At 43.3% G+C, this 21,690-nt stretch overlaps 1 protein-coding gene across 1 annotated transcript; it reads left to right on the top strand.

Annotated features, from left to right (window-relative positions):
- The first annotated feature begins 832 nt into the window (after nucleotides 1-832).
- Nucleotides 833-19,204, top strand: snx18a (sorting nexin 18a). Its single transcript, XM_064296681.1, has 2 exons — nucleotides 833-2,679; nucleotides 17,573-19,204. Exons 1-2 carry the CDS (start codon nucleotides 1,179-1,181, stop codon nucleotides 17,824-17,826), a joined length of 1,755 nt encoding a protein of 584 aa, XP_064152751.1. The 5' UTR covers nucleotides 833-1,178; the 3' UTR covers nucleotides 17,827-19,204.
- Nucleotides 19,205-21,690: the final 2,486 nt, after the last annotated feature.

Below are 21,690 nucleotides of genomic sequence, written 5' to 3'. Positions count from 1 at the left end.
GAATTGTTCCAATTAAAGGCACATCTTAACATGTTTCAATTAGAATTTATGATTTGCTAAAAAAAAATTTATATATAATAATAATAATAATAATAATAATAATAATAATAATAATAATAATGAAATCTGGCATGAATTTGTATGTTTAAATGAGAAGTAGAATTTTCTGGAACACTATTATAGGCCTTACTATCCCCCCACTTACAGCAGTAGTTCTTATCAAAAATGTAAATACTGATAAACCTTAAACATTGCAACTGAAGAACGTTTGCATTGTCTGGGCCCAGGGAGTCTGACTTCAAGTCTATGAATAGCTATGGAATGTTGTGCAGAGGACACGTGGCGGTAGAATGCCTTTTGTCTGATACATCCTGGACATCATGTCTCACATAGGCTACTATTCTCTCATCAATATACCAGTGCAACAAGCGGTTAAGCATTAAGGAAATTAAATACTGGAGTTAATAATTCATAAGAGGGGACTAATGACGATATATTTCTCATAGGTTTGATAGGCAGAAACGGAAGCAGTACTGTATTTTGGAGAGTTAAGGCTGTCTGTCACGTCTGCAATCTGCGTGAAGCCGGTCTAACGTCCCGTTGTTTTAAGTAAGAGGTAGAAAATAAAACAAAAAACAGCAACAGAACGTTATGGAACAACGCAAGCAAAACCATTTGAATATATTGTAATCTATATTTTGTATTTTAAAACACAATTTTGAATATTAAATATATAAACATAATAAGGCTCATCGGGAGGTCACTGTGGTCGATTCATATTGTCTGATTGATTGTGCGGCCTTGCTTGGCTCCTCCTTCGATTATCCAGACTGATTACGTGTGGCGCTGTTGCCGTTCAGGAGGAGAGCGAGTATGAAGCTGCGTGACACAGAAGTCCGACTGGAACTTCAACTTTAAACGGTGGAACTACTGGATGCGTATAGAAATAAACTTTTACGGAAGCAAAGGACTTGATGCTTTTGAAAAGCTGTCGTCCTGACAACAGTGGGCAGTCTTGCAGACAGAGAATCACGGATCCGGAGTAAACATCAAAGAGGCGCTTTGCAAAGTCCACCATACAGTTTGCGTGAGTTTGGTTCGCTCTCTGGCTAAACCTGTCTACTGGAGGGAGTTAACTGTTATTCTGCTTGTGCTGCGCGCTCTCGTTGTTCCGAATTATGGCGCTGAGAGCGAAGGCGTTGTATGACTTTAATTCCGAAAATCCTGGGGAGATTTCAGTCAAGGAAAACGAAATCGTGAATTTATATAGCGAACAAGATATAGAGGGCTGGTTGGAGGGCGTGAATAGCAAAGGAGAGAGGGGGCTCTTCCCTGCTTCTTATGTTGAGATTCTCAGGAACGACCCAACCCCTCCGTACAGCAACAGCACATCTGGGGATGGGTACCAAGTACAAGGAACAAGGTATGCCAACATTCCCACTGGTGGCTTCGATGGTTCGTACAAAAGCCAGACTCAGGTCGATAACTTAACTAAAACGCCAGCTTCCAATTTTGCTACGTTTAATGCTCCGGCTCAGCAGCAGCAGAATTATCCAATCAGCCAAGGGAGTGACGACGATTGGGACGACGACTGGGATGACAGTTCAACAGTTGCGGACGAACCGGGGGTTGTTGGGGGAAGTTTACAAGACTATGATGGCAATGGACCATCCACTTACAGGGTTTCAACTTCTTCAATGGCGCGTGGTGGGAACGCGCAACATGCAAAAAGTTCGGCAACTGTCGGCAGAAACCTCAATAGGTTCTCTACTTTTGTGAAGTCTGGCGGGGAAGCGTTTGTTCTTGGGGAAGCGTCGGGCTTTGTGAAGGACGGGGACAAAATTTGCGTCGTAATGGGACTGTATGGGCCAGAGTGGCAGGAGAACCCCTACCCATTTTCGTGCACCATTGACGACCCCACCAAACAAACCAAATTCAAAGGAATGAAAAGTTACATTTCGTACAAGCTCACACCCACCCACACACAGAACCAAGTGAACAGGCGATACAAGCATTTTGACTGGCTATATGCTAGGCTGGTGGAGAAATTTCCCGTTATTTCGGTCCCGCACATCCCAGAGAAGCAGGCCACTGGAAGATTTGAAGAAGATTTCATTTCCAAGAGAAGAAAGGGTTTAATATGGTGGATGAACCATATGACAAGCCACCCGGTCTTGGCCAGGTGCGATGTATTCCAGCACTTCCTCTCGTGCTCGGACGAAAAGGCCTGGAAACAGGGGAAGAGAAAGGCGGAGAAGGACGAGATGGTCGGAGCGAATTTCTTCCTCACCATCAGCACCCCGGCTGCCCCACTTGACTTACAAGAAGTGGAGAGCAAAATCGACGGGTTCAAAGCTTTCACGAAAAAGATGGACGACAGTGTGCTGCATGTCAATGCCACCATCAACGAATTTGCCAGGAAACAGATAACGGGATTTAAGAAAGAGTACCAGAAAGTTGGACAGTCTTTTAAGGCTCTCGGTCAGGCTTTTGAGCTTGACCAGCAGGCATACTCTGTCGGTTTGAACCAGGCGATCGCATACACTGCTGAAGCTTATGATGCCATTGGAGACTATTTTGCAGAACAGCCAAGACAGGACCTGGATCCCGTGATGGATCTGTTAGCGCTTTACCAAGGGCATCTGGCTAACTATCCAGATATAATTCATGTTCAGAAAGGTAATTTCTTGTTCTTGCCCGACGTTGTACATTTAAGTGATTCAATACATTTTCAACTGCATGTTACTTTTCTGCATATAGGATCTATAATTCATGTTTTTGTTGCAATATTGCCCAGTTTTAAATGTTTGTGTCTTCATTGTTTAGAGAAGTAGCCTAGGCGACACTTTGGCCTCTTTGATGTGCGTGTGGAATCGGGTGCGTGGAAAGGATACACAATTGCCTAAAAACAGTGTATGCAACGGGCTATTGGATTTTTATTCAAAAGTTGTTGTTCTATTTACATATTAGGTTCCGTAAACATAATGGAGACTGCTTTATAAGTTACGAATATTAATGTAACCGTTACTTTTATTATCCCAGAATATGGAATTTTGCTACACGATATTTGAAATGGAGCAAGTTATACTGTTTTCCAAAAACGTTTCATAATGAAGTTCGTCTGGTTTTCAAGTAATTTAGCGCAGTAATTCCCATTGAGAGCAGACGTGATTTACAAGGAGTGCATGCAGCGTTATACAAGTGGGTGTAGCCTATTTGGTAGCAGATGTCTTACCACATGTGGCTTAATTGCTATACAGTACTTCGTTTCGATCTGTGCTGCAATGGAACATCTTAAGAAACACTTGTTGCATTGTGTGCTATGGATGAATGTTAAGAAGTTGTCGTAGTTTTTCCCCTTGGCATTTCAATTCGAATCACCATTTGGTTTGGGGTGGTGTCAGGATGAAACATTACTTTTTAAATTATTTTTTAAATCGAGGTAGGCCTACTATAAAGCATCATCAACGTTATTATTAATGGCAGAACAGGAATGAAAACATTTTTGTGGCCTTTGGCAGGCTAATATATGAATTGCACAATCTGCTTTTCTTTTGATTTGATATCCTGTCAGAACAGTTTTTTAGTGCATTGTAGTACCTTTTATAAACGTTAAAGTGCATTGAACAAGTAAATGTAAATATGCATGCCAATAGGCTGATTGTATTGCCTTCATCCATTAACAATGTAAGGTTAATACTGTTTCCAAACAAAGGGCAAACTTGTGTTGTGTTGTCCCGTTTACCTTTTTACCGTGTTGCGCAAGGCAAAATTGTACATTGCTGCTACAGGTAGGATACGGGTCAAACAGTTCTCATTTGAGGTTGGCATCAGTTACGAGTAAACAAATGATAGCCTAACGTAGCCTATCCTAATTTGGGGACTGTAAATGTAGCCTATGCCTATACTGCCGTTGATTGTTCTTGAGAAAAAGTGCCCAGCAGGAACGGCTAAGACGTATTCTCACAAATTAAACTGATTAGATTTCCCCCAAGTTCAGTTTGTGTCGCAGTCTTCATTGTGTTTGTATGACCTTTGCCGGTATGAACGCGTCAGCAGTCTCCAGCATTATCGCAGTGAGCTTTTTTGCATGCCAAACCGAAATGTTTGCATTGTAAAGTCGGGACACGGCGAGCTAACGCCACTGTTACAACACGGCCGCTGAGTCACGTGGGCCAAATCCGTTCTGCTGACGCGGTGTGTGTTTTTCCATTGCTGGTGACCCATTGCATTGTCAGGACGGTGGTAACAGAACGGTGTGTGTTTCTGCGGTGTGCACCATTTACCCCCTTCTTTCCAACAAGGAAGTAAAGTCTTGTTAAATTAAAACCTTGTGTAGAGATTTGGGAGTTTTCCACGTGTGCAATTAATGTAGAAACAGTGAAGTATGTTGCTAAGACAGACATGGGCAGCGTTTCTAGTGGGTGGATGACAGGTGACATTGCTGTCACTGATACATAGCTGACAGCTTTGTTTTGTGGGTATTGTTTTTTTTTTGTCAGAGAGCAGCTTTTTATTAAGGCAATCATTGCTGTGTGTGGATTAGCGTACATGTGCTCGTTGTAAAAGCCTTCATCAAAACGTTCTCCATACAGGACCATCCTGGAATGTCTACTTGAAAGATAAGACTTTCATGGCATCCTGCATTGTTTTAAGACTTTCTTTGGCTGCAATCTTGGTGTATTCATGTTATGTCAGGTGAGCTAATTCCAGTCAGGGGTCAGGCAGTTATTGAAATAAGCCAACAAAAAAACTACATTTTGTTATTGTTCAGATGAGATGTAGGAATTGAGGTATCATGTAGCTTTAAGGGACATATGCAAGTAATGCACTTATAGAAATATTTTTCCACCTGTTTGAATTAAAGTTGCCCCCTCAGCATGTCTCATGTGCAAACATACACAAAGCTCCCCTCCAGTGATTGACTGTGATTGTGGAATTAAGTTCCATGGCCAACAAAGAACAAAACTCGACATCCTCTGTCTCTATGTTTTAGGAGGGCTTTGCTGATGCATCATTGCCTTTTTTGTTGACGATCAAGCATTGCGCACTGTCCATAGTTCAGTACGACGAGACAAACATCCTTCAGCGCTTGTTTGTGGGAAGGCTGAATGAAACCAGTCATTGCGAAACAACTCTCTTCAAAAATGAGGCGCATGTGTTTGTCTCCAGCAGTCTGCATGAGCTTGCGAAGCTTTGTAGTGATTGCGTTGCTGATGCTGATCATGCCGCAACGGCCTGGAGCCACACCTCTTGCTAAATCTCACAGGATGTAGAAGCGTCCGCTAAGCCGTCCAGATCATAACGCGGCAAGATCCACGCGTTCCTCCAGCAGGGCGTCAGAAAAACTGCGAGGTTGTAATGATGAACTTATTTTATGTGCTGCAGTTTCACATATTTTAATCTGAGGCTGCACTACAGCAGGTACATGGGCCTTGACTTTTCATTGAGTCATAACCCAATTGCATTATCATTTAAAATACAGAATTATCAACTGAAGATGGGGTTTTGGCACCAAGTTTCCCTGGTACAAGGGAAAATAATGAAGTTTAACTGTAAGAATCTGAGAAACAAGTTCTGCATTTAAGAAGACATAGCCTATACCACAGTTAATCTCCCGGATCAGGATGGTTACAGAACAAAGTGGATCTGGTCTTTTTTTAACCATTGTTATATTTTGAGAAAGACAAACCTTGTGCATCTGTATTATTTCTGGCTTGCGTCTTGACAGAGTTTATTAGAAAACCACGGTATATGGGACTCATTAAGTTGCTTTTAATGATTAAAAATTCCTGGAATTCGGACATGTGCTGAGTCCAATTTGCCTGTATGATTCAGCTGTGCCACAGACCAGGGTAATCACAAAGACCCCAAATCAAGCGGATGTTTCAAAGCAAGCGTTTACTTCTGCCTCTGCCATAAAGGAACCAAGTGACTGGCAGTAAAGCAATTAATGAAGGTCTTGTTAATTGAATTTGTCAGCACACAATTTGAGCTGTTGTGTCAGTTACAGCTCAAAGGCCAGCGCCTCCCAGTGCCATTTTGAGTTCCCGTTTAACCCTTTTTTCCAAAGGGTGATTTTTAAAGAAAACACAAGCTTCTTCATAAGACGTTTTTTCGCCAATGCTATGAATGTATAAGGAAATACTGCTGCTTTTCAGGACCTTAGAAAACAGCCAATGAGTGGCCATTCACAGGCGTTTGCAGTAAAAACACAAAATGCTCGCTGTTGGTGGAACACACGTGCAGTCCCCGCAGCAAAATAATTAATAATGTGTGCTCTCAGCAGACTGTCAAGTAACGCAAACAGAGTTTCTATTTATCCCTTTGAAAAGAGAGCTTATTCATCGTGTGTCCAGCCAATTGCGCGCTACCAAGACAATTTGCAATGATATCGTCTTGATAATTACGATTAGGAACACCACACTTAAATGCCTATCAGTGTATATAACTACCCATGAATGAATGACATTGATATTTATATAGTGCTAAAAACACAAAACGCAAAGCTACCCTCCCCCCCACCCTGCCCGGTTTGCTGGGAAAGTGCCAACACAGCAACTGTAACTTGCCCTGTGTGGGAAAGAACCCTGTGCCATATCGCCCCTTTAAAATGTACAGGTTTAGCTTACATTTTTGCAGAATAGCCAAGTGTTTACATTCAGCTTGTTTTTACAATTTATGCAGTCTTTTCAACCTGAATGTTTTATTCTCCTTAGAGTTTCCTGTCATGTCCTAATCTGGTTTAATGGACAAAGTGGGCTCTTAGTGTTTAGGGCTTTATTGAATGTTGTTTGACATGGCATATAATTCAGGGATAAAAAAAAGCATGGACAAGGTTGTGTTACAGTAACACAGTAAAATACAAAAGTCTCTCTCTCTCTCTCACCTCTGCCTTTACACAGTAGATGTTTTAGCACAGCTGTGTTGATGCTGGTCCTAAATTCACCCTGTAAGCACCTACCAGTTTCATCAGTAAAGAATGTCCATTTGCTCCATTTTTGTCCATTGTTCCAGGTATTCTCATCTTTGACAAAACAGTGTTCTCCAAGGAATGATAGGCTATTTCTTGTCACCTGGCATTAAGCCCAACTAGTGTAATCCATGACCTCACCAATGTGGGCGGGCCTACATCATGCAGCCTAGAGACGGGAGAGCTTTGGCTCCACTTTCATGAGGCGGGGGTTGCCTTCGCTGGGCAAGATGTGAGAGGGTTTGGCTCACATGTAAGGTCATAAAATTGGGCTGCCGAGGAGAGATGACTGTACGGTTATTGTGTGAAGACAAAGATATGCTCTTGTGAACTGAAATGCTCGTGCTGAGCTTGCAAAGAGCTGACCGGAGAACAACGATCCCACGCCAAACTTAGTGTGCCAGACCCTCGGTTTTCTCTCTTCTTGCTGTTTCCTCACCCAAAACTGCATGCCATCTCAAACTATCTTCCTGTTTAAACAAGTAAATAAAGTATTTACTTTGCTTGGCAAACGCTGGTATCCTGGACAAGTTGCGTAACTCTTTAGACATTGTTCCTGGATATTTGGATAGTATTTAAGACCCTATCTCAAGGCAATTCCCAGATACAGGATTTGAACCTGTAACCTTTTCACCACATCTTAAGCCACTGGCCTTAAGCCAATATCCTGCTTAAGTTTGCCTGTCTGCTGTTTTCAGTCATATGTAGTAGACTGGTTGGATGTGTTTTGGTAATGTCAGCAGTCTTAGTTCCTGTAATTTATCAGTAATTCAATATTTGCCTTTGTTCCACTGCCCAATTTAGCCCGGAATTTATTTGTCACAAGCACTTTCTGTTTGAGTCATGGAAGCAAATAGTTCCGACTGGATTTGGCTGTCTGTGCTGATGAGCAGTGAAGTGTAAAGCCTGTTTTTCTTTAGCCATAGCATGTTGGTGCTTACTCCAAGACGGTTGTGGCCAGGGATTGGTCGAGAGGCTAAATTCTTTCACCCCTCGTCTTGTGATGTCACTGCTTCAGTGGAATGTGGCACCGCAGGGCTACTGTGCCAGATTCCAACCTTGTTCCTGGAATACCGCCCTCCTGGACCGAGTGAGACATTTTTTACATTACATTACAGGCATTTAGCAGACGCTCTTATCCAGAGCGACTTACACAACTTTTTACATAGCATTTACATTGTATCCATTTATACAGCTGGATATATATACTGAAGCAATGCAGGTTAAGTACCTTGCTCAAGGGTACAACGGCAGTGTCCTTACCCGGGAATCGAACCGGCGACCTTTCGGTTACAAGCCCAGTTCCTTACCCACTGTGCCACACTCCATCCCTTTAAGAACATTTTCCTTGCAAATGAAGCCTGGAAATTGGCATATTTAACTAATGACATATTTTAGGGCCAGTATTACAAAAATAAGTACTAGTACCTCAAGTCTGTTTTATGATTCCACACAAAATCATTCAATTATGGCTTTTAGATTGATTTACTCTTTTCTCCAGTAGTTATAAACAGGATTTAAAATGGCTGAATGTTTTGCTTCTAAATCCACATTAAAACAAGTAGTCATATTTCATATATGGTATGTCATATGCTCCATAGCCTGATATTAGCTCATATGCATGCTTATGTATTCAGCAGTCATGCATACCTCCATTTTGAACTTTTATACTTGTAAAGGTGTGAGAAGTTGCACACACATACCGGTCAGGGTAATGAGGCAAACGCATTCACACGGCTGACTCCAGCTCGGCCATGTTGTCATGACAGCAACCTATATGGACTCTTCTCCTTTTAACTGGAGATTTTTTTTCCACAGCTCTGGAAGAATGCAGAGTCTTTCTCTCTGTTTGCCCAAATTCCTGGGTGTTTTTCCAGGTTCATAGTTGCTAATACAGGAACATTGGGTTAAAATGTAGAGGCTGGAATCTTGGCTACGACTCATGCAGTATCTTTACTGCCAGTGTCACTCTCCCTCATGTCTTCTGCTCTTGGTTGGATAAGGCTGTGTTTTTCCATACTCTATCTCTCGGAAATTGGACGTATCCTTAAACTAACACCCCGTTTCAGATTACTTAATGTTTGAGTGAAATTAGATATGGTGTTACAGTGTGTTGGCCCTTACAGAATATTGCTTGGAACAGAGTGTGTTTTTGGTGCAATGCAAGATAAACTTTTACTTTTGGCACCATGTGAACCCCACAACGGCATAATTTAGGGCTCTGTGAATATATTTTTGACGAGAGCTTTAATCTGTAATCTGAATCAGTGTTTCCCACAGGTCTGAAATTTATTTGTGGCGGTAGTCTGTGGGGAGGGGCGGAGGGGTTTTAGAATTGGTAACCTTACCGGTGTGCTGCATTACTTCCAACACTGCACAGTTACAGATTTAATTAATAGAATTCCAAAGTCCAAAGAGAATAATTACACAATAAGCAGAAAAGGAGAACTGTTTACCCTGCTCGTTCTTGTAGAACAGTTGAGTTTTGCAATTGCAGACCGGCGAGGGGGTGATGGGTGGGGTCTCCAAGTGTATTTGGGTGACCTTCTCAAGTAAAACTGATGTGTGGGAAACACTGAGATTCCGCATAGCAAGCAATTACAGTTGACACACAAACCGTATTAGCTCATTTTTGGTAGCATTATATTGAATAAACTATTTAAGGTTAACCAGTAGCAATGTTTAGTATATTTTAGCATGGGGAAATATATTTTTGCATTCTGTAGCTAGGCCATGGGAAACACTTTAACTCTTGAAACTAATGGTACTTGGTAAATCACAAATCTCCATGCCAAAACCTAACCAGCTAGGATTCACCTTGTTAAAAAAAACCTACTCTTCAAAGAGTTAAGGAAGCCATGGAGAAGCTTTTGAAACTGTAGTGCTCTTGTGGCCCCCTTGTATGTTACCGCTCATGCATTCCTCTCACTCACAGTGTTGTGTTAAATTTCTCATTACACGGAAACTTTTTAACTTCTCATTATCGTCTACGTGAAGTCTTTACAACACAATGGGGAAAATGCAAATGAGAAAATGCAAATGAGGCATGACTGTACCGTGTATTCTGTTGTGCCACTGGTGTCATTATGTGCCTCAATCAAACGGTGTTATTTTCATACCTCCTCTGTTGTTTTCCTGTTCCTGTTGCTCCTGTGGTGTCTGTGACAGACAGCCCAACGGCACGAGGAAGGGGATTATTCCCACCGAAATCCGCGGGATGGCGGAAGGCCTGTCAGCTCTAAACGAGGCCACCGCTTCAAAGCGGCGTGGGACTAGCGCTAGCTGCGGTACCGTCAGGCTGTGGCACTGCGACATTCTGAGGAAGTAAAAGTCTCATTGGCCTGGAGAACGGAAAGATATCGAAGATGTACTCAGTCACTTTGATCCTGTGATGGACAGTGATCTTGAGTTAGCATATTATGGGTCTGTTTTATGTTAGCAGAAATATCTTTTATAATTTGGTATCACTTGTAATTGTGTATTATTTTTTATCAATTGATATTCTGGTTTAAAGTACAGCAAAGAACAGTGTAATGTAAGTCTAAAACAAGAGTAGCGATTGCTAGCCCCACAGAGAGGATCAGTGTAATACAAGACACCTCTTAAGAGGCTGATCTCAACAAAGTACTTTCTCCTTTGTGTGTTTCCAGACTGCAGGGATAGGATTTCCGTGGGTTTTGAGCAAGGGGCTGTAGGTATGCGGAGGCTGTAAGGGACCGCGTTTTTGTTCGCAGATGTTGATGTAGCGGGGCTTTTTACGTCAATGTCTGGAAAAAAAAGAAGAGAGAGAGAACACCAGTGTCTGGGTTTTCTTTGAAATGATGTAGGTCGTGGTTTCTTTGGTGGAGAGCTGAGAGCAACCTCCCCTGAATATTAGCCGCCCAGCTAACAAACTAAATCACTTTGCCTGACTTCTGTTGGATATAGGCTATAGTCTGCTAATAAGAAATGGTAGCCTCCACGTTAGCTCAAGCTACTGTATGTAGGCTTATGATATGAAAACAACCAGAAAAAAGGTAGTTGTATGTTGCTCACATTTATTTTATTGTTGAACCTGCTAACAACTGCCAACATTCCATGCACCAGGAGTAAGTCTGTTGCAAGAAAGCTGATGGGAATTCCTGAATTGAGATCCATATTGGCAGCTGAACAACTTGAAAATGAGCCTTACTTCCAGATCACTTGACTACACCAGCCAATCATAATATATATGTTTGCTTTTTTTTTCTTTTTTTGTGGCCACAAAAGTCCATTTTATTCACAAAATGCTGGTCAAGTATTGGGTTTTGTGCCACAAGATGCAAAGTGATACCTACATGAAATGCAAAGCACATTTTACTTTTTGTGCATGAAATGCAGTAAGTTGTTTTTTTTTCATTTTGTGGTACAAAAGACTTTTAGTAGCACAAAAATTTAACGTTAGCTACATTTGGCGCCTCACTGTGCGAGAGAGACTGAAGCTGTCCTTGAGACGTAGGTGGAAAATTGCGTGACTCATAAACCGTCTTCACCACACAAAAAGATGTTTTTATCAATGTTAACCAGCGACTGTGGGGGGCAAGTCTTCGAGCCTTTCCAACGCGAGGCGACCACGCGTTGGAAAGGAGCCTAGTTTCTACCCCGGCTCGTGGTCGCCCGCGTGGTCGCTGTGCTTAGTTGGGGGCTCTGAGCTGTACATCCCCGAATGACAGGGCGTGGTGGATTAGCAGCCAGGGGTGCGAAATTGGAAAGAATTTGTTTCCTTTAGTTCCTTCTTCCGGATCACATTATACACGTTCATGCATCAGACAGAGGCTCATTTTATAACCTCCCGGCACAAGAAAATACGGCACAAGAAATTTGAGCCTCGTGTCTCACGGTCACAGATTTAAAAAAAACTCCCTAATCGATCACGATCGCTGAGCCTTTTGGGTTTTAGCAGAAGGCTAGGGGCCTCCTGAATGGGTCAGGCTGTTGACGCACTTAGAGCAGTAGTCATGCCCTTAATTTCCTGGATCAGTCATGGGCTATGTCAGGGGTTACTGAGTGAGGCGTCCTGCGCACTGCAGCATGATTGGCGGCTGCGTTCATTTCGCACCAGCTGTGCTACTTGTTCAGTCTTCCGTCGTGGTAACCTCAGCAACCCGGCTTGCGGGTTTCTCCATGAAAGGAAGTGGTGTCGCTGACTGCTCAAAATGGAGTGGACAATGAGCGCTGATTACAGTGACCTATACTGCAACTGATTTGACCTACAAGCTTTCATTTTCAGTCTGGGCTGTGTTTCTTTAGTTCAAGTTTATTCTTTGTGTGTGTATTAATGCTGGTTGGTGTATTAATGCTAGACATGTAGGACTGGTACTGAAAAGGGATTCAATGGTTGATGTGCAGGAAACAAAGTGGTTATTTTCAGCGTGGCTGACTCAATATCCAGAGGATGTGTAAATTGCTTACGTTCTGTCCACCGAAGTACATCTGCTTTTGAGGCATACTTTAAAAATAAAACTGTCCTGAGAATATTATCTTTAGCATCACAATACCTGACCAGTTCCTATTGATGGCATATTTGAGGGCCGGTATGTTGTATCAAAGCAGAACTGGTGAGTTTTCTGCAGGGAAAAACCAGGGAAAGTTTGAACTTGTTGAATATTTTCAGAGAAGCTTGGAATTTAATTTATGCTTGCTTTTTCACTTCCATCATCAGTTGATGTGCAGGAAAAAAAGTGGTTATTTTCAGCGTGGCTGACTCAATATCCAGAGGATGTGTACATTGCTTACGTTCTGTCCACCGAAGTACATGTGCTTTTGAGGCATACTTTAAAAATATGTTGTATCAAAGCAGAACTGGTGAGTTTTCTGCAGGGAAAAACCAGGGAAAGTTTGAACTTGTTGAATATTTTCAGAGAAGCTTGGAATTTAATTTGTGCTTGCTTTTTCACTTCCATCATCAGTTTTTTTTTTCTGGAATTTCCAGCACACGCTCGACAGTTGAGATGAGATGATGTATGAAGTATGGAATTCATTAGAATGATTGAATGCTTTATCACTTGCAAATGCTCCACTCTGTTGGTTATACAGTAGGTTCGCTGCATCTCCTGCCGATACTGGCTTTGAAACACAATTACGTGGCATTACCAGATCAGCACTTTTTGACTGTAGGCTTTACTTGCCTTGAACGGAATGTTTGCAACTGGCTGGAAAATCTGTCCAGCTGTAGGTTATCTGAGAGTTCCCTCTTCACCTGTTGAACTAAGAATGGGTTCTGTCAGCCATCTTGAAATTGGCCCACTTCAACAGCAAAACCAGGGTGGGCTTCATGTATCTATGCTGGCGCAGTAGAATTTGGCTATGCCACTGGCCTGCTGGCTAGTTGTATACTGTTTAAAGAAGACCCTGTACAACAAGCGTGAGATTCATCAGGCTAATTGTCTCATTTTAAAGCGCACTATGGTTCTTACGCTCCAGGTTTGGTTAGCCTAATTATCACGGTATTACGTGTCACCGAGTTAATTGGTTGAACGCGTCTAAACTATTAGGCTGTTCCTTAATCTGACAATGTGTCACAAAGAGCTTGGCGAGACAGCAAGCGACGAGTCACATGGCAGCTGGGGAGCAGCGTTGCGTAATCCGAATTACGAAACCGATAAGGCAGCTATGAGGTCGCCGTTTCTCAGGCGCAAGTCTCCATGACTGAACAAGGCAACTTTTCCTCCGTCGTTGCCTGCGGAACCTCTTCAGTACTCCTGCTCTGGCTCTGCCAGCTTTGTACGGCACCTCAGGCAAATGCTGCTGGAGCTCTGACTGAATTAAAAACATGCTAACTATAAATTTGCATATTCTGCGAGTGCCTTGTATTTTATTTCCCCTTTACCTATATTACTGCCTTAGGCTGGTTCTTGTCTTTGCTGGGACTTGTTTTGACCATTTTGGATGGGACAGAATAGGGGCGCTGCTGATTCTGAAATCTTCCTGATATCACACTTTGTTCTTTGCATCACAGCGCAGCTTGTGAAATCATTTTGTGGGGTCCTGTCCTGTCCCATTCAAAAAGGATGTGAGACCGTTTAGCCTAGCTTTGACGCAAGCCAGCCTTTAAGGTGTGAGATCACATAGCCTATGTGATTAGAGTGTTCTTGACTGAACATTCTAATGCTGATGTAACAATAACTACTGGTAACTGAAAGCAATGGAGTTCTGGAATTCTAACAGAATAAAAACACATTCCAAAGGAACTGCTCTTCAAATGGTTCAAGGTGGGGGGGGGGGGGGCATATGACCAAACTTTCGCTGTGTAGACGCATCAGAGCTTCTGCATTATTAACAGCATCCCGAATGCACCTCGTTTATGTTTCTATGGGAACAGCATGTTCCTCCCTGTCTGTCAGGGCGTGACAGGGCTGCCAGCTGAGCATTCTGGGACGCGGATGGCTGCAGAGCAAGGTTACGGGTTGTTGGAGCTGATGTAGTGACTTCTCTTTTTCCATCTGTGAAGCAGGGCTTGGGCATATGCAGCTATACTAATGCATTTATTTAGTGTTACATACTGGCTTTAAAGACATCAAAGAAATATTAGGGTACCAGGTACAGCCTGCCAATCAGTTCACACTAGTGGCTACACCTTATCAGTGGGAGGTGCTCAATGAGATGAGATCTGTTTTAATTCCCATGGGGAAATTAGTTTACATACAACTGTTAACGCAACCAAAAATCTCAAACAAACAAGCAGTATAATAATATGATAGCAATAAGATGTATCAGCCATAAACAGACTTTTCCATTTATTCTTCTTGTTTATGATGCCGTCGACCTTTAAGACAGTCCAGGCGTGTGTACTGCGATATTAAATTTTCATTGTACAAATTTCCTTTGATGTCCTGAACTGAACTGCAAATGTGAGAAATTAATTGCAGCCAGATGAGAGTGCTTGGGTCCCAGGGTGCGATGTAATCGTTCATCTCTTATCAGCAGAAACTAAGCGTGAATGCAGTTTGAATGACGGCAGAACTGGCAGAGATTGTTGGTCCCCGGTGAGTGGGTGAGCCAATGAAAGTGCTTTCCTGAGCCGCGTCTGTGCGTGCACCAGCCTGAGCTCCGTCTTTGGCGGACTGTGACTGGCGGTCTGCGGCGTAGGGCGGGCGCCTTTTATCCCGCCTAGGTAAGGTGTGGTTCTGACAGCCTGCGGGTCCACAGGTTACCACGGCAACAGCTTCCCCAGGTGTTTACAGGTTAGCAGATGCCGCCACTGAAAGCAGCACTTTTCCAATCAGCGCTACACCCAAGACATGCAGTGTTAAATAAACTTTTACTGAGTGCATGTCATCCCCTATTGGACTCCTGTGTACTCCGTTAGAGTTGAATTAACACTGGACATTTTACTGTGTAGCTCTGTCTTCCTAGGGGTTGCAAATTACAATATATGGGAAAACTGACCCAGAGTTATATGTTGAAATATGAAAAGCATAATTAGAAAGCCTCATGAAATTTGAAAATGACAACTGTTCAGAACTAAGTTGAAGTCTCCAATTGTGTTTTCTCTCATGATGAGGATCAATATCAGAGTAAACCTGGGCACTGTGTAAAAAAGTAGGCCTATGTCATTCTCGATAGAGAATGTATGTAGTGCCGTATATCCTCCTCGTTTCCTGTCTGAGCTCCACGGTGCTCTTCCTGTCAGGAACTGTGTAAGGGGGCTCGGCTGAGTGTTTTTCACGGTGACTGCTGAAGCACTTGAAGAATTCCAGACCGTAGCGATTCAGGAAGCTGGGCTTAGAGCCCGAAGGGCGTGCGGGCGGGCACCGCCTTTAAAAGCAAACATGCCTGAGCTCATTAGGCCTCAGTGAAAACGCATACCTTAGAGCCTCTCACCGTCTGAAAAGGACTCTCCCCGTGAGGGAGTCCCACCGGTGCAAGAGGATCCGATGGGCTCACTTCATTATTACGGGAGGGGAATGTGACAGCGTCTGTCCAGGGGTTTGCTTCACAAACGCTTTGCTTTGCACTGTCACATCTAATCAGGACCTAAACTACATCATAGCTTTGATGTTCTCCTTCATCTTTTTTATTATTGTGAATATTGTTGCTATATTAGATACATTTTTTGTAATAAAATCTTAGTGCTTGCATATGCATGCAGACAAGTTCTCACACATTATAAAGGAACTGGCATAGAGGGAGAAGTTCTTTGCCTTGTGAAACCTAGGATGGTTAAAAAAGACTGTAGAGTTGAGCATTACTACAAAAGGTGGGGAATTTGGTCATTGTGTGGATGTCAGGGAAGTTTTATAATTTCAGGGAAATTAAATAGCAAAGAGAACAATGTTTTAATAGGATGACACTTACCAAACTGTATTCCTGTACAATGTAATTAAAGCTTGCAGTGTATTTCCTCTTTAACGGTCATTGTGTTCTTGTTCCTCATTCTTAAGAATGTATATTAGTGCAGCCAATAATTCCTAGGAAGGAAATTACGGGCAGCAGTTAAAAAAAGATGAGTGCAAATTGTTCTAATTTGATTGGGTATTGATGGCAATGATGTGACTTGGTTTAGTGCTATAATGTCATCCTGGAAACATCCCTCCCCCCAAACACGCACACACACACTCATGGCCTCCTGCTAACAAGCACCAAGCACATGATGTCTATACCGGCAAAGAAGCCCCGCCCCTTGCTTCTGAACTCAGTCGACCTGTAACTCATCATACGACGAGACATTGCCGGAGTGAGCTGGGATCAGTCCAACTGGCTTTGTTTGATGCAATGAGAATAGCTGGCACAATCAGAGTTCCTGTTTGGCTGTCGCAGGCTGTGTTTTATTGTTCTGCCGTACAGATGAAAGGCCTCAGCCGAGATTCGAGACATAACAATAAAGACTCTCTGTGCACAAGGCGGCGTCCAGGCCTGCTTGGGCCTCTTTGATAAGGGTCACTCTGAAGTGGACGTGACGGACGACCTTTGAAATTGCATCCGTTACCGTTTAGTATCCCGGTCTTGATCTCTCTTTAAAGCTGTGGGCATTGTATTTGCTGAAACTGGAGCTTCTCACTGTAACTGCACAAAACGATTCGCCGCGCTTAATTAACGCGGCGGCCAAGTTTGATCCAGCTGTTACAATTGGTCACACATTTTGTTTATTTACACAGCATGCCCGGTTAAGCGAAGAAGAGGCTGAAAATAGTGCTTCTTCGGAAACATGGATTATTTTAAATCTTTTATTTTCTTCTCCTATATAGATAGATAGCTATTTATAACACTTAGTCATCCAGTAATTTCCAGTGAGCAGTAGGGCATTCAAAAAGAGAACCTGGGCTAAATCATTTTTAAACTTTGTTTGCTGTTTTAGTGCTGTTGTACATGTTTACAGTAGTTCTAGTGTCATTAGAACGCTTTGTCTCCAGAGTTCCTAAAAATTACCTTTAAAGCCAAGTGCATTGTGATTTTGAAGCTGACTGTGATTGTTAGATGTTTTTTTTTGTTATGCTGTGTTGTACAGTAATTTGGGGTTGGAGGAGAGCACCCCTTAGCCAGTTGAAGTGAGATGCATCTGTGAATCCACCAGCAATGTTTCCTCTGGTTTTTCAAAAGTTGACATTCTTCACTAACCTACCATCCCTCTTGGCCCCACAGGAGCTCTGACGAAGGTCAAGGAAAGCCAGAAGCACGTGGAAGAGGGCAAGATGGAGGGGCCCCAGGCGGACGGCGTCCACGAGCGCTGCAACATCATCTCCTTCGCCACGCTGGCCGAGATCCAGCACTTCCACCAGACCCGCGTGCGCGACTTCAAGGCCCAGATGCAGCACTACCTGCAGCAGCAGATCGGATTCTTCCAGAAGATCACCGGCAAGCTTGAGGAAGCCCTGCACAAGTACGACGACGCTTAGGCCCCGCCCACCTCCCGCCCAGCCCACGCGAGCTCTTCCCAGACGTAAGAAAACGCAGGCGGATTTAGCGAGCACAGCTTCAGCGATGTAATCCAGAGGGAAGGGGAGGAAGTGCTTCCCTTACCCACCACGTTCATGGGAGTTCTCCTCCGGGAAACTTCAACTCCAGTTTTTTTTTTTCAGCCTCATTTTTAACCACTGATGTTCCGAAAGGCCAGCGAGTTCTTGAGACACACAATAAAACGGTGCCACATGAACCCTTTCCAAAAATGGGACAGAATACTTCTCTAGGGCAGGAGGGGGTCTTGGCCTTACTGGGGATTAACTTTCAGCTGCAGAGTCTGCAAAATATTCATTTTAAAGGGTGGGGTTAAAAAAAAAAAAAAAAACACCACCATATTTGGTAGGTGTAGACGAGGCAAGAGGGTGGGTATTAGGGTTTTTTTTATACAAAATCCTCTTTTATTGTGCAAGCAAATCATACCATTGCTTAGACTACCAATGTAATTAAGGACTGTATGTTTTAATCCTTTTGTGAAAAATGTTTTTAATATTGAGTACTACTCAAGCCTCCAGCGGGGTGCTGTTCTTTTCATTGCCTTTAACCTGAGTACAACCTGAGCCCTCAACGGCTGTACAAATCTAAGGCAGTATGTTTACAGTTTCCTAGCCAAGCAGCTATAGCCACTTCCTTGTGCCTTTACACCCTGTATGTATGGTATATTCTCCAACTAAAATAAGGTCAGTGATAGTTGATTCGTTTTCCAAAGTGAGGAATTCACTCCACTAATATCGCAGGAGAGTGACTTGACCGTGCGAGTTGTGCCGGTTTGGAATGGCGCTTGGCGGTCGGCGCTTGGCGGCCCGTGCTGTTCTTTGTGCTTGTCCGGTTACATTTCTTTCAGCCCTCTCGTCCCCGTGGAGACGAAGATAGAAGGTGTTCCCCGAAGGATCGCGTGTTCATTCCTCGGAATTCTGGAAAACTTGGACCGGAGCGACAAAAAAAGGAAAGAAATACGGGAGGAGGACAGGAAATCATCAGTGACATCAGTGGGGGAAGTGTCAACACTACGGCGTGCATTTCGTTCCCCACGGTGAACCTGCGATCACACTGGCCGTTGGATGCACGCGATACTGAATTTGCGCAAAGACGTCGATCGGGATTTTTTTAACGCAACGTAACGCCGAGGAACGGTACGGGCAGGGATCCGCGCTCGGGATCCAGGACAGGATCCGGTTCCCTTTGAGTGGTTCGTTCACATTTGGACATTGCAGCTCCTTGCTCAAGTGTTACCTTAGCCTGTTGTGCAGGGGACTTCAAGCCTGATCTAGTGTAGAGATGGGTAATTGATGGCCAAATAAACTCCTCCTTCACAAACTGGTTTTCCGATGTTTCTTCTGCAGCACTGCTGGTCTTTTTATCTGATGTCTGGTCTTCATAATTTCTTATTCATTATGCTGTGGCATTCCTGTGGTGATGGTTTTCTTCTTCAGACCTGGAGCCTGGAGCATATCCTAGATCCCGTAGATGGTGGATACTCAGTGGTTTACAGCTGTGACTCCTTCCAGTTTTTGACTCCACCCAACACTGCCTATTCATAAACCTCTGGCAGATTCATATATATATATTTTGTGTTCTTCGTAATCGGTAATTACAATGAAAAGGTATTTTGCATGATTTCTGTAGCTTTGCGAAAACCATTGACTGGCTTTTTTTTTTTTCTTTTCTTACAGCCGGTCATGTAGTTCCTCAATTGGCGAGCCAATTTAAGAATGTCTGAGAACCAGTGTGCATATATGTCTGTGTGCATCAGAAACTGCTGATTTCACAGTCCGTTTACACAACTCACAAAGGGGAGGGCCGGCATGGGGAAATGCCAAGTCTCTGACTGTGAGACTTGACGTTGCTTTTAGGAAATTGAGTCACATTCACTAGCTGTGGAGAGGCAGGAGGAGGAAGTGTCTTCATTGCAGCGCAAGGCAATTGGTGCATGACGAATGTGTGGGGTGAAGGGGTGGGGGCACGCTTGGCACTGGATCGCACAGTGGGGGGGTGGGGGGGAGCGAGCGGGCGGGCTTAGAGGATTCTGGTCCTGAATGGTGTCGCCATGGTAACTCCTGACGTGTCAGGAAAGCGGTGTTATTGCCACCCCATAACTGCCACCAGAGGATCCTGACACTTCATATGTCACTAGCCACTGGCTACAGCTGGCCTTCTCCCATTTTAAAAGTGCTGTTTGCAATGGTGCACGCCTGTAAGCTGGGATTGTCTCCCAACTGAAATTCATTTCCTTGGCTGGACTGTTAAATAAACACTGATCTCCCTTTAACAGCCTCTTGATGGTTAATTAGGTTTACCTTTGTGAATTTATGACTCTCCTTAGTAATATAAATGTCTTGTTATGCTTTTGTATTGCTTGATTTAATGCAGATGGTTATTGAATTCTTATTATTAGAGGATAAGACGGTGACTTGTTAAGCCCTTGCTGGGCTAGAATTCAAAAATGCTTGACACCTTTGCCATTCACTAATCTCAAATTGTAAGTATGTACATCCCAAGGAGAGTTGCAACTGTGGGTTGTGATTTTTGTTGATTAACATGATGGTCGTATTCTATTTCATTCTAGCAACAGTTGGTTATTTGTCCCATGAAAACTGGATCACTTCACATTTTCCCTGTCATCACAGGAAGCCAAATTTCCACATTTAAACACATTGAGAGCACAGCTGCCAAAATAAAAGTTGCCAAATTAATTCTGCAATTGGAGTAGGAGGGAACGTGGTATCAATTTGGCTTTCAAAATGATGAGCACCTGTTCAGGAAGATTTGATTTTAATTTAATTGTGCACATTCACACTGACAACAGAAGATTAACCTGACTTCCCTTTGCACACGCACCCCAGGTTTGCTTAGTGTTTATACCTGGTTTAGAACTGAACACTTTGTCACTCAAGGAGGAATGTCACTCCAGCTAAAAGGCTCGAGTGACTGTAAGGCTAACACAACACGTTAGGCTAACATACTCCATTTTCTTTGAGGTGACTATAGCCTTTTTGAGGATATTGAGCTTCTTATTTCTCATTTCTTCCTAATCAAGAGGAAAACTGTGTCCAGGAGTGATGACAGATGCTTTTTCTTTTACGTAATGCATTCTGGGAGCGTGGGAACTGGGCCCGCTCAGCAGACGGCGAGCTCTGCTTTTGGCAGCCCATCCCCCCGGTCCCTGCCTGCATTTTAGGCACAGAGACGCTGCCTACTGGGAGATGTAGTTCAGTACTCCCCTCCAGGACTGGCTTTGCCTTAAGAAATAGGCGCTCTCATTTTAGAATGTTTTTTTTTTCATAAAATGTGCCTGATAATTACCAACTGAATGGCTTTAGAATGAAGAGGACCAATGGTCAATAGCTCCATAGTGGTAAGTTGGATGTAAGTTGATAAGTTTTATGCAAGTAGTGCTTATTAGGTGAACTTATTGAAGGGACTTAGCCAGTGGGGTAGGTTTTGTTTGAACATTGGGGGGGGAACATTAAGCGGGTGGGTCTGGGAAATTTTGAGCGTCAACCACTTCATTTCCTACATTCTGGTGAATTTTATGCACCAATTTGTGCCTTATCGGCATCAATTTATGGTGGAAATGCTTCTTTCATGTTTTTTATTGGGGGGGAGGGGGGGGGCAAATGCACATGTTCTAAATATTGAGGGGGATGTATCCCCTGCTTCCCCCCCGAAAGCTATGCCTATGGACTTAGCCATGAAAGCCTTACATAGTACAATGAGAATTAGGCCTGACATTTCATGTTTAAAAAGAACTGGGAGGGGGTGGGGAATATTTCTATACCGGAAAAGGAATCAAGCATACATTC

The sequence above is a fragment of the Anguilla rostrata genome, chromosome 10 (genome assembly GCF_018555375.3).
Source record: "Anguilla rostrata isolate EN2019 chromosome 10, ASM1855537v3, whole genome shotgun sequence".
Taxonomy (NCBI): domain Eukaryota; kingdom Metazoa; phylum Chordata; class Actinopteri; order Anguilliformes; family Anguillidae; genus Anguilla; species Anguilla rostrata.
The sequence above is the reverse complement of the archived record's forward strand: the minus strand, read 5'-3'. Positions and strand labels throughout refer to the sequence as shown.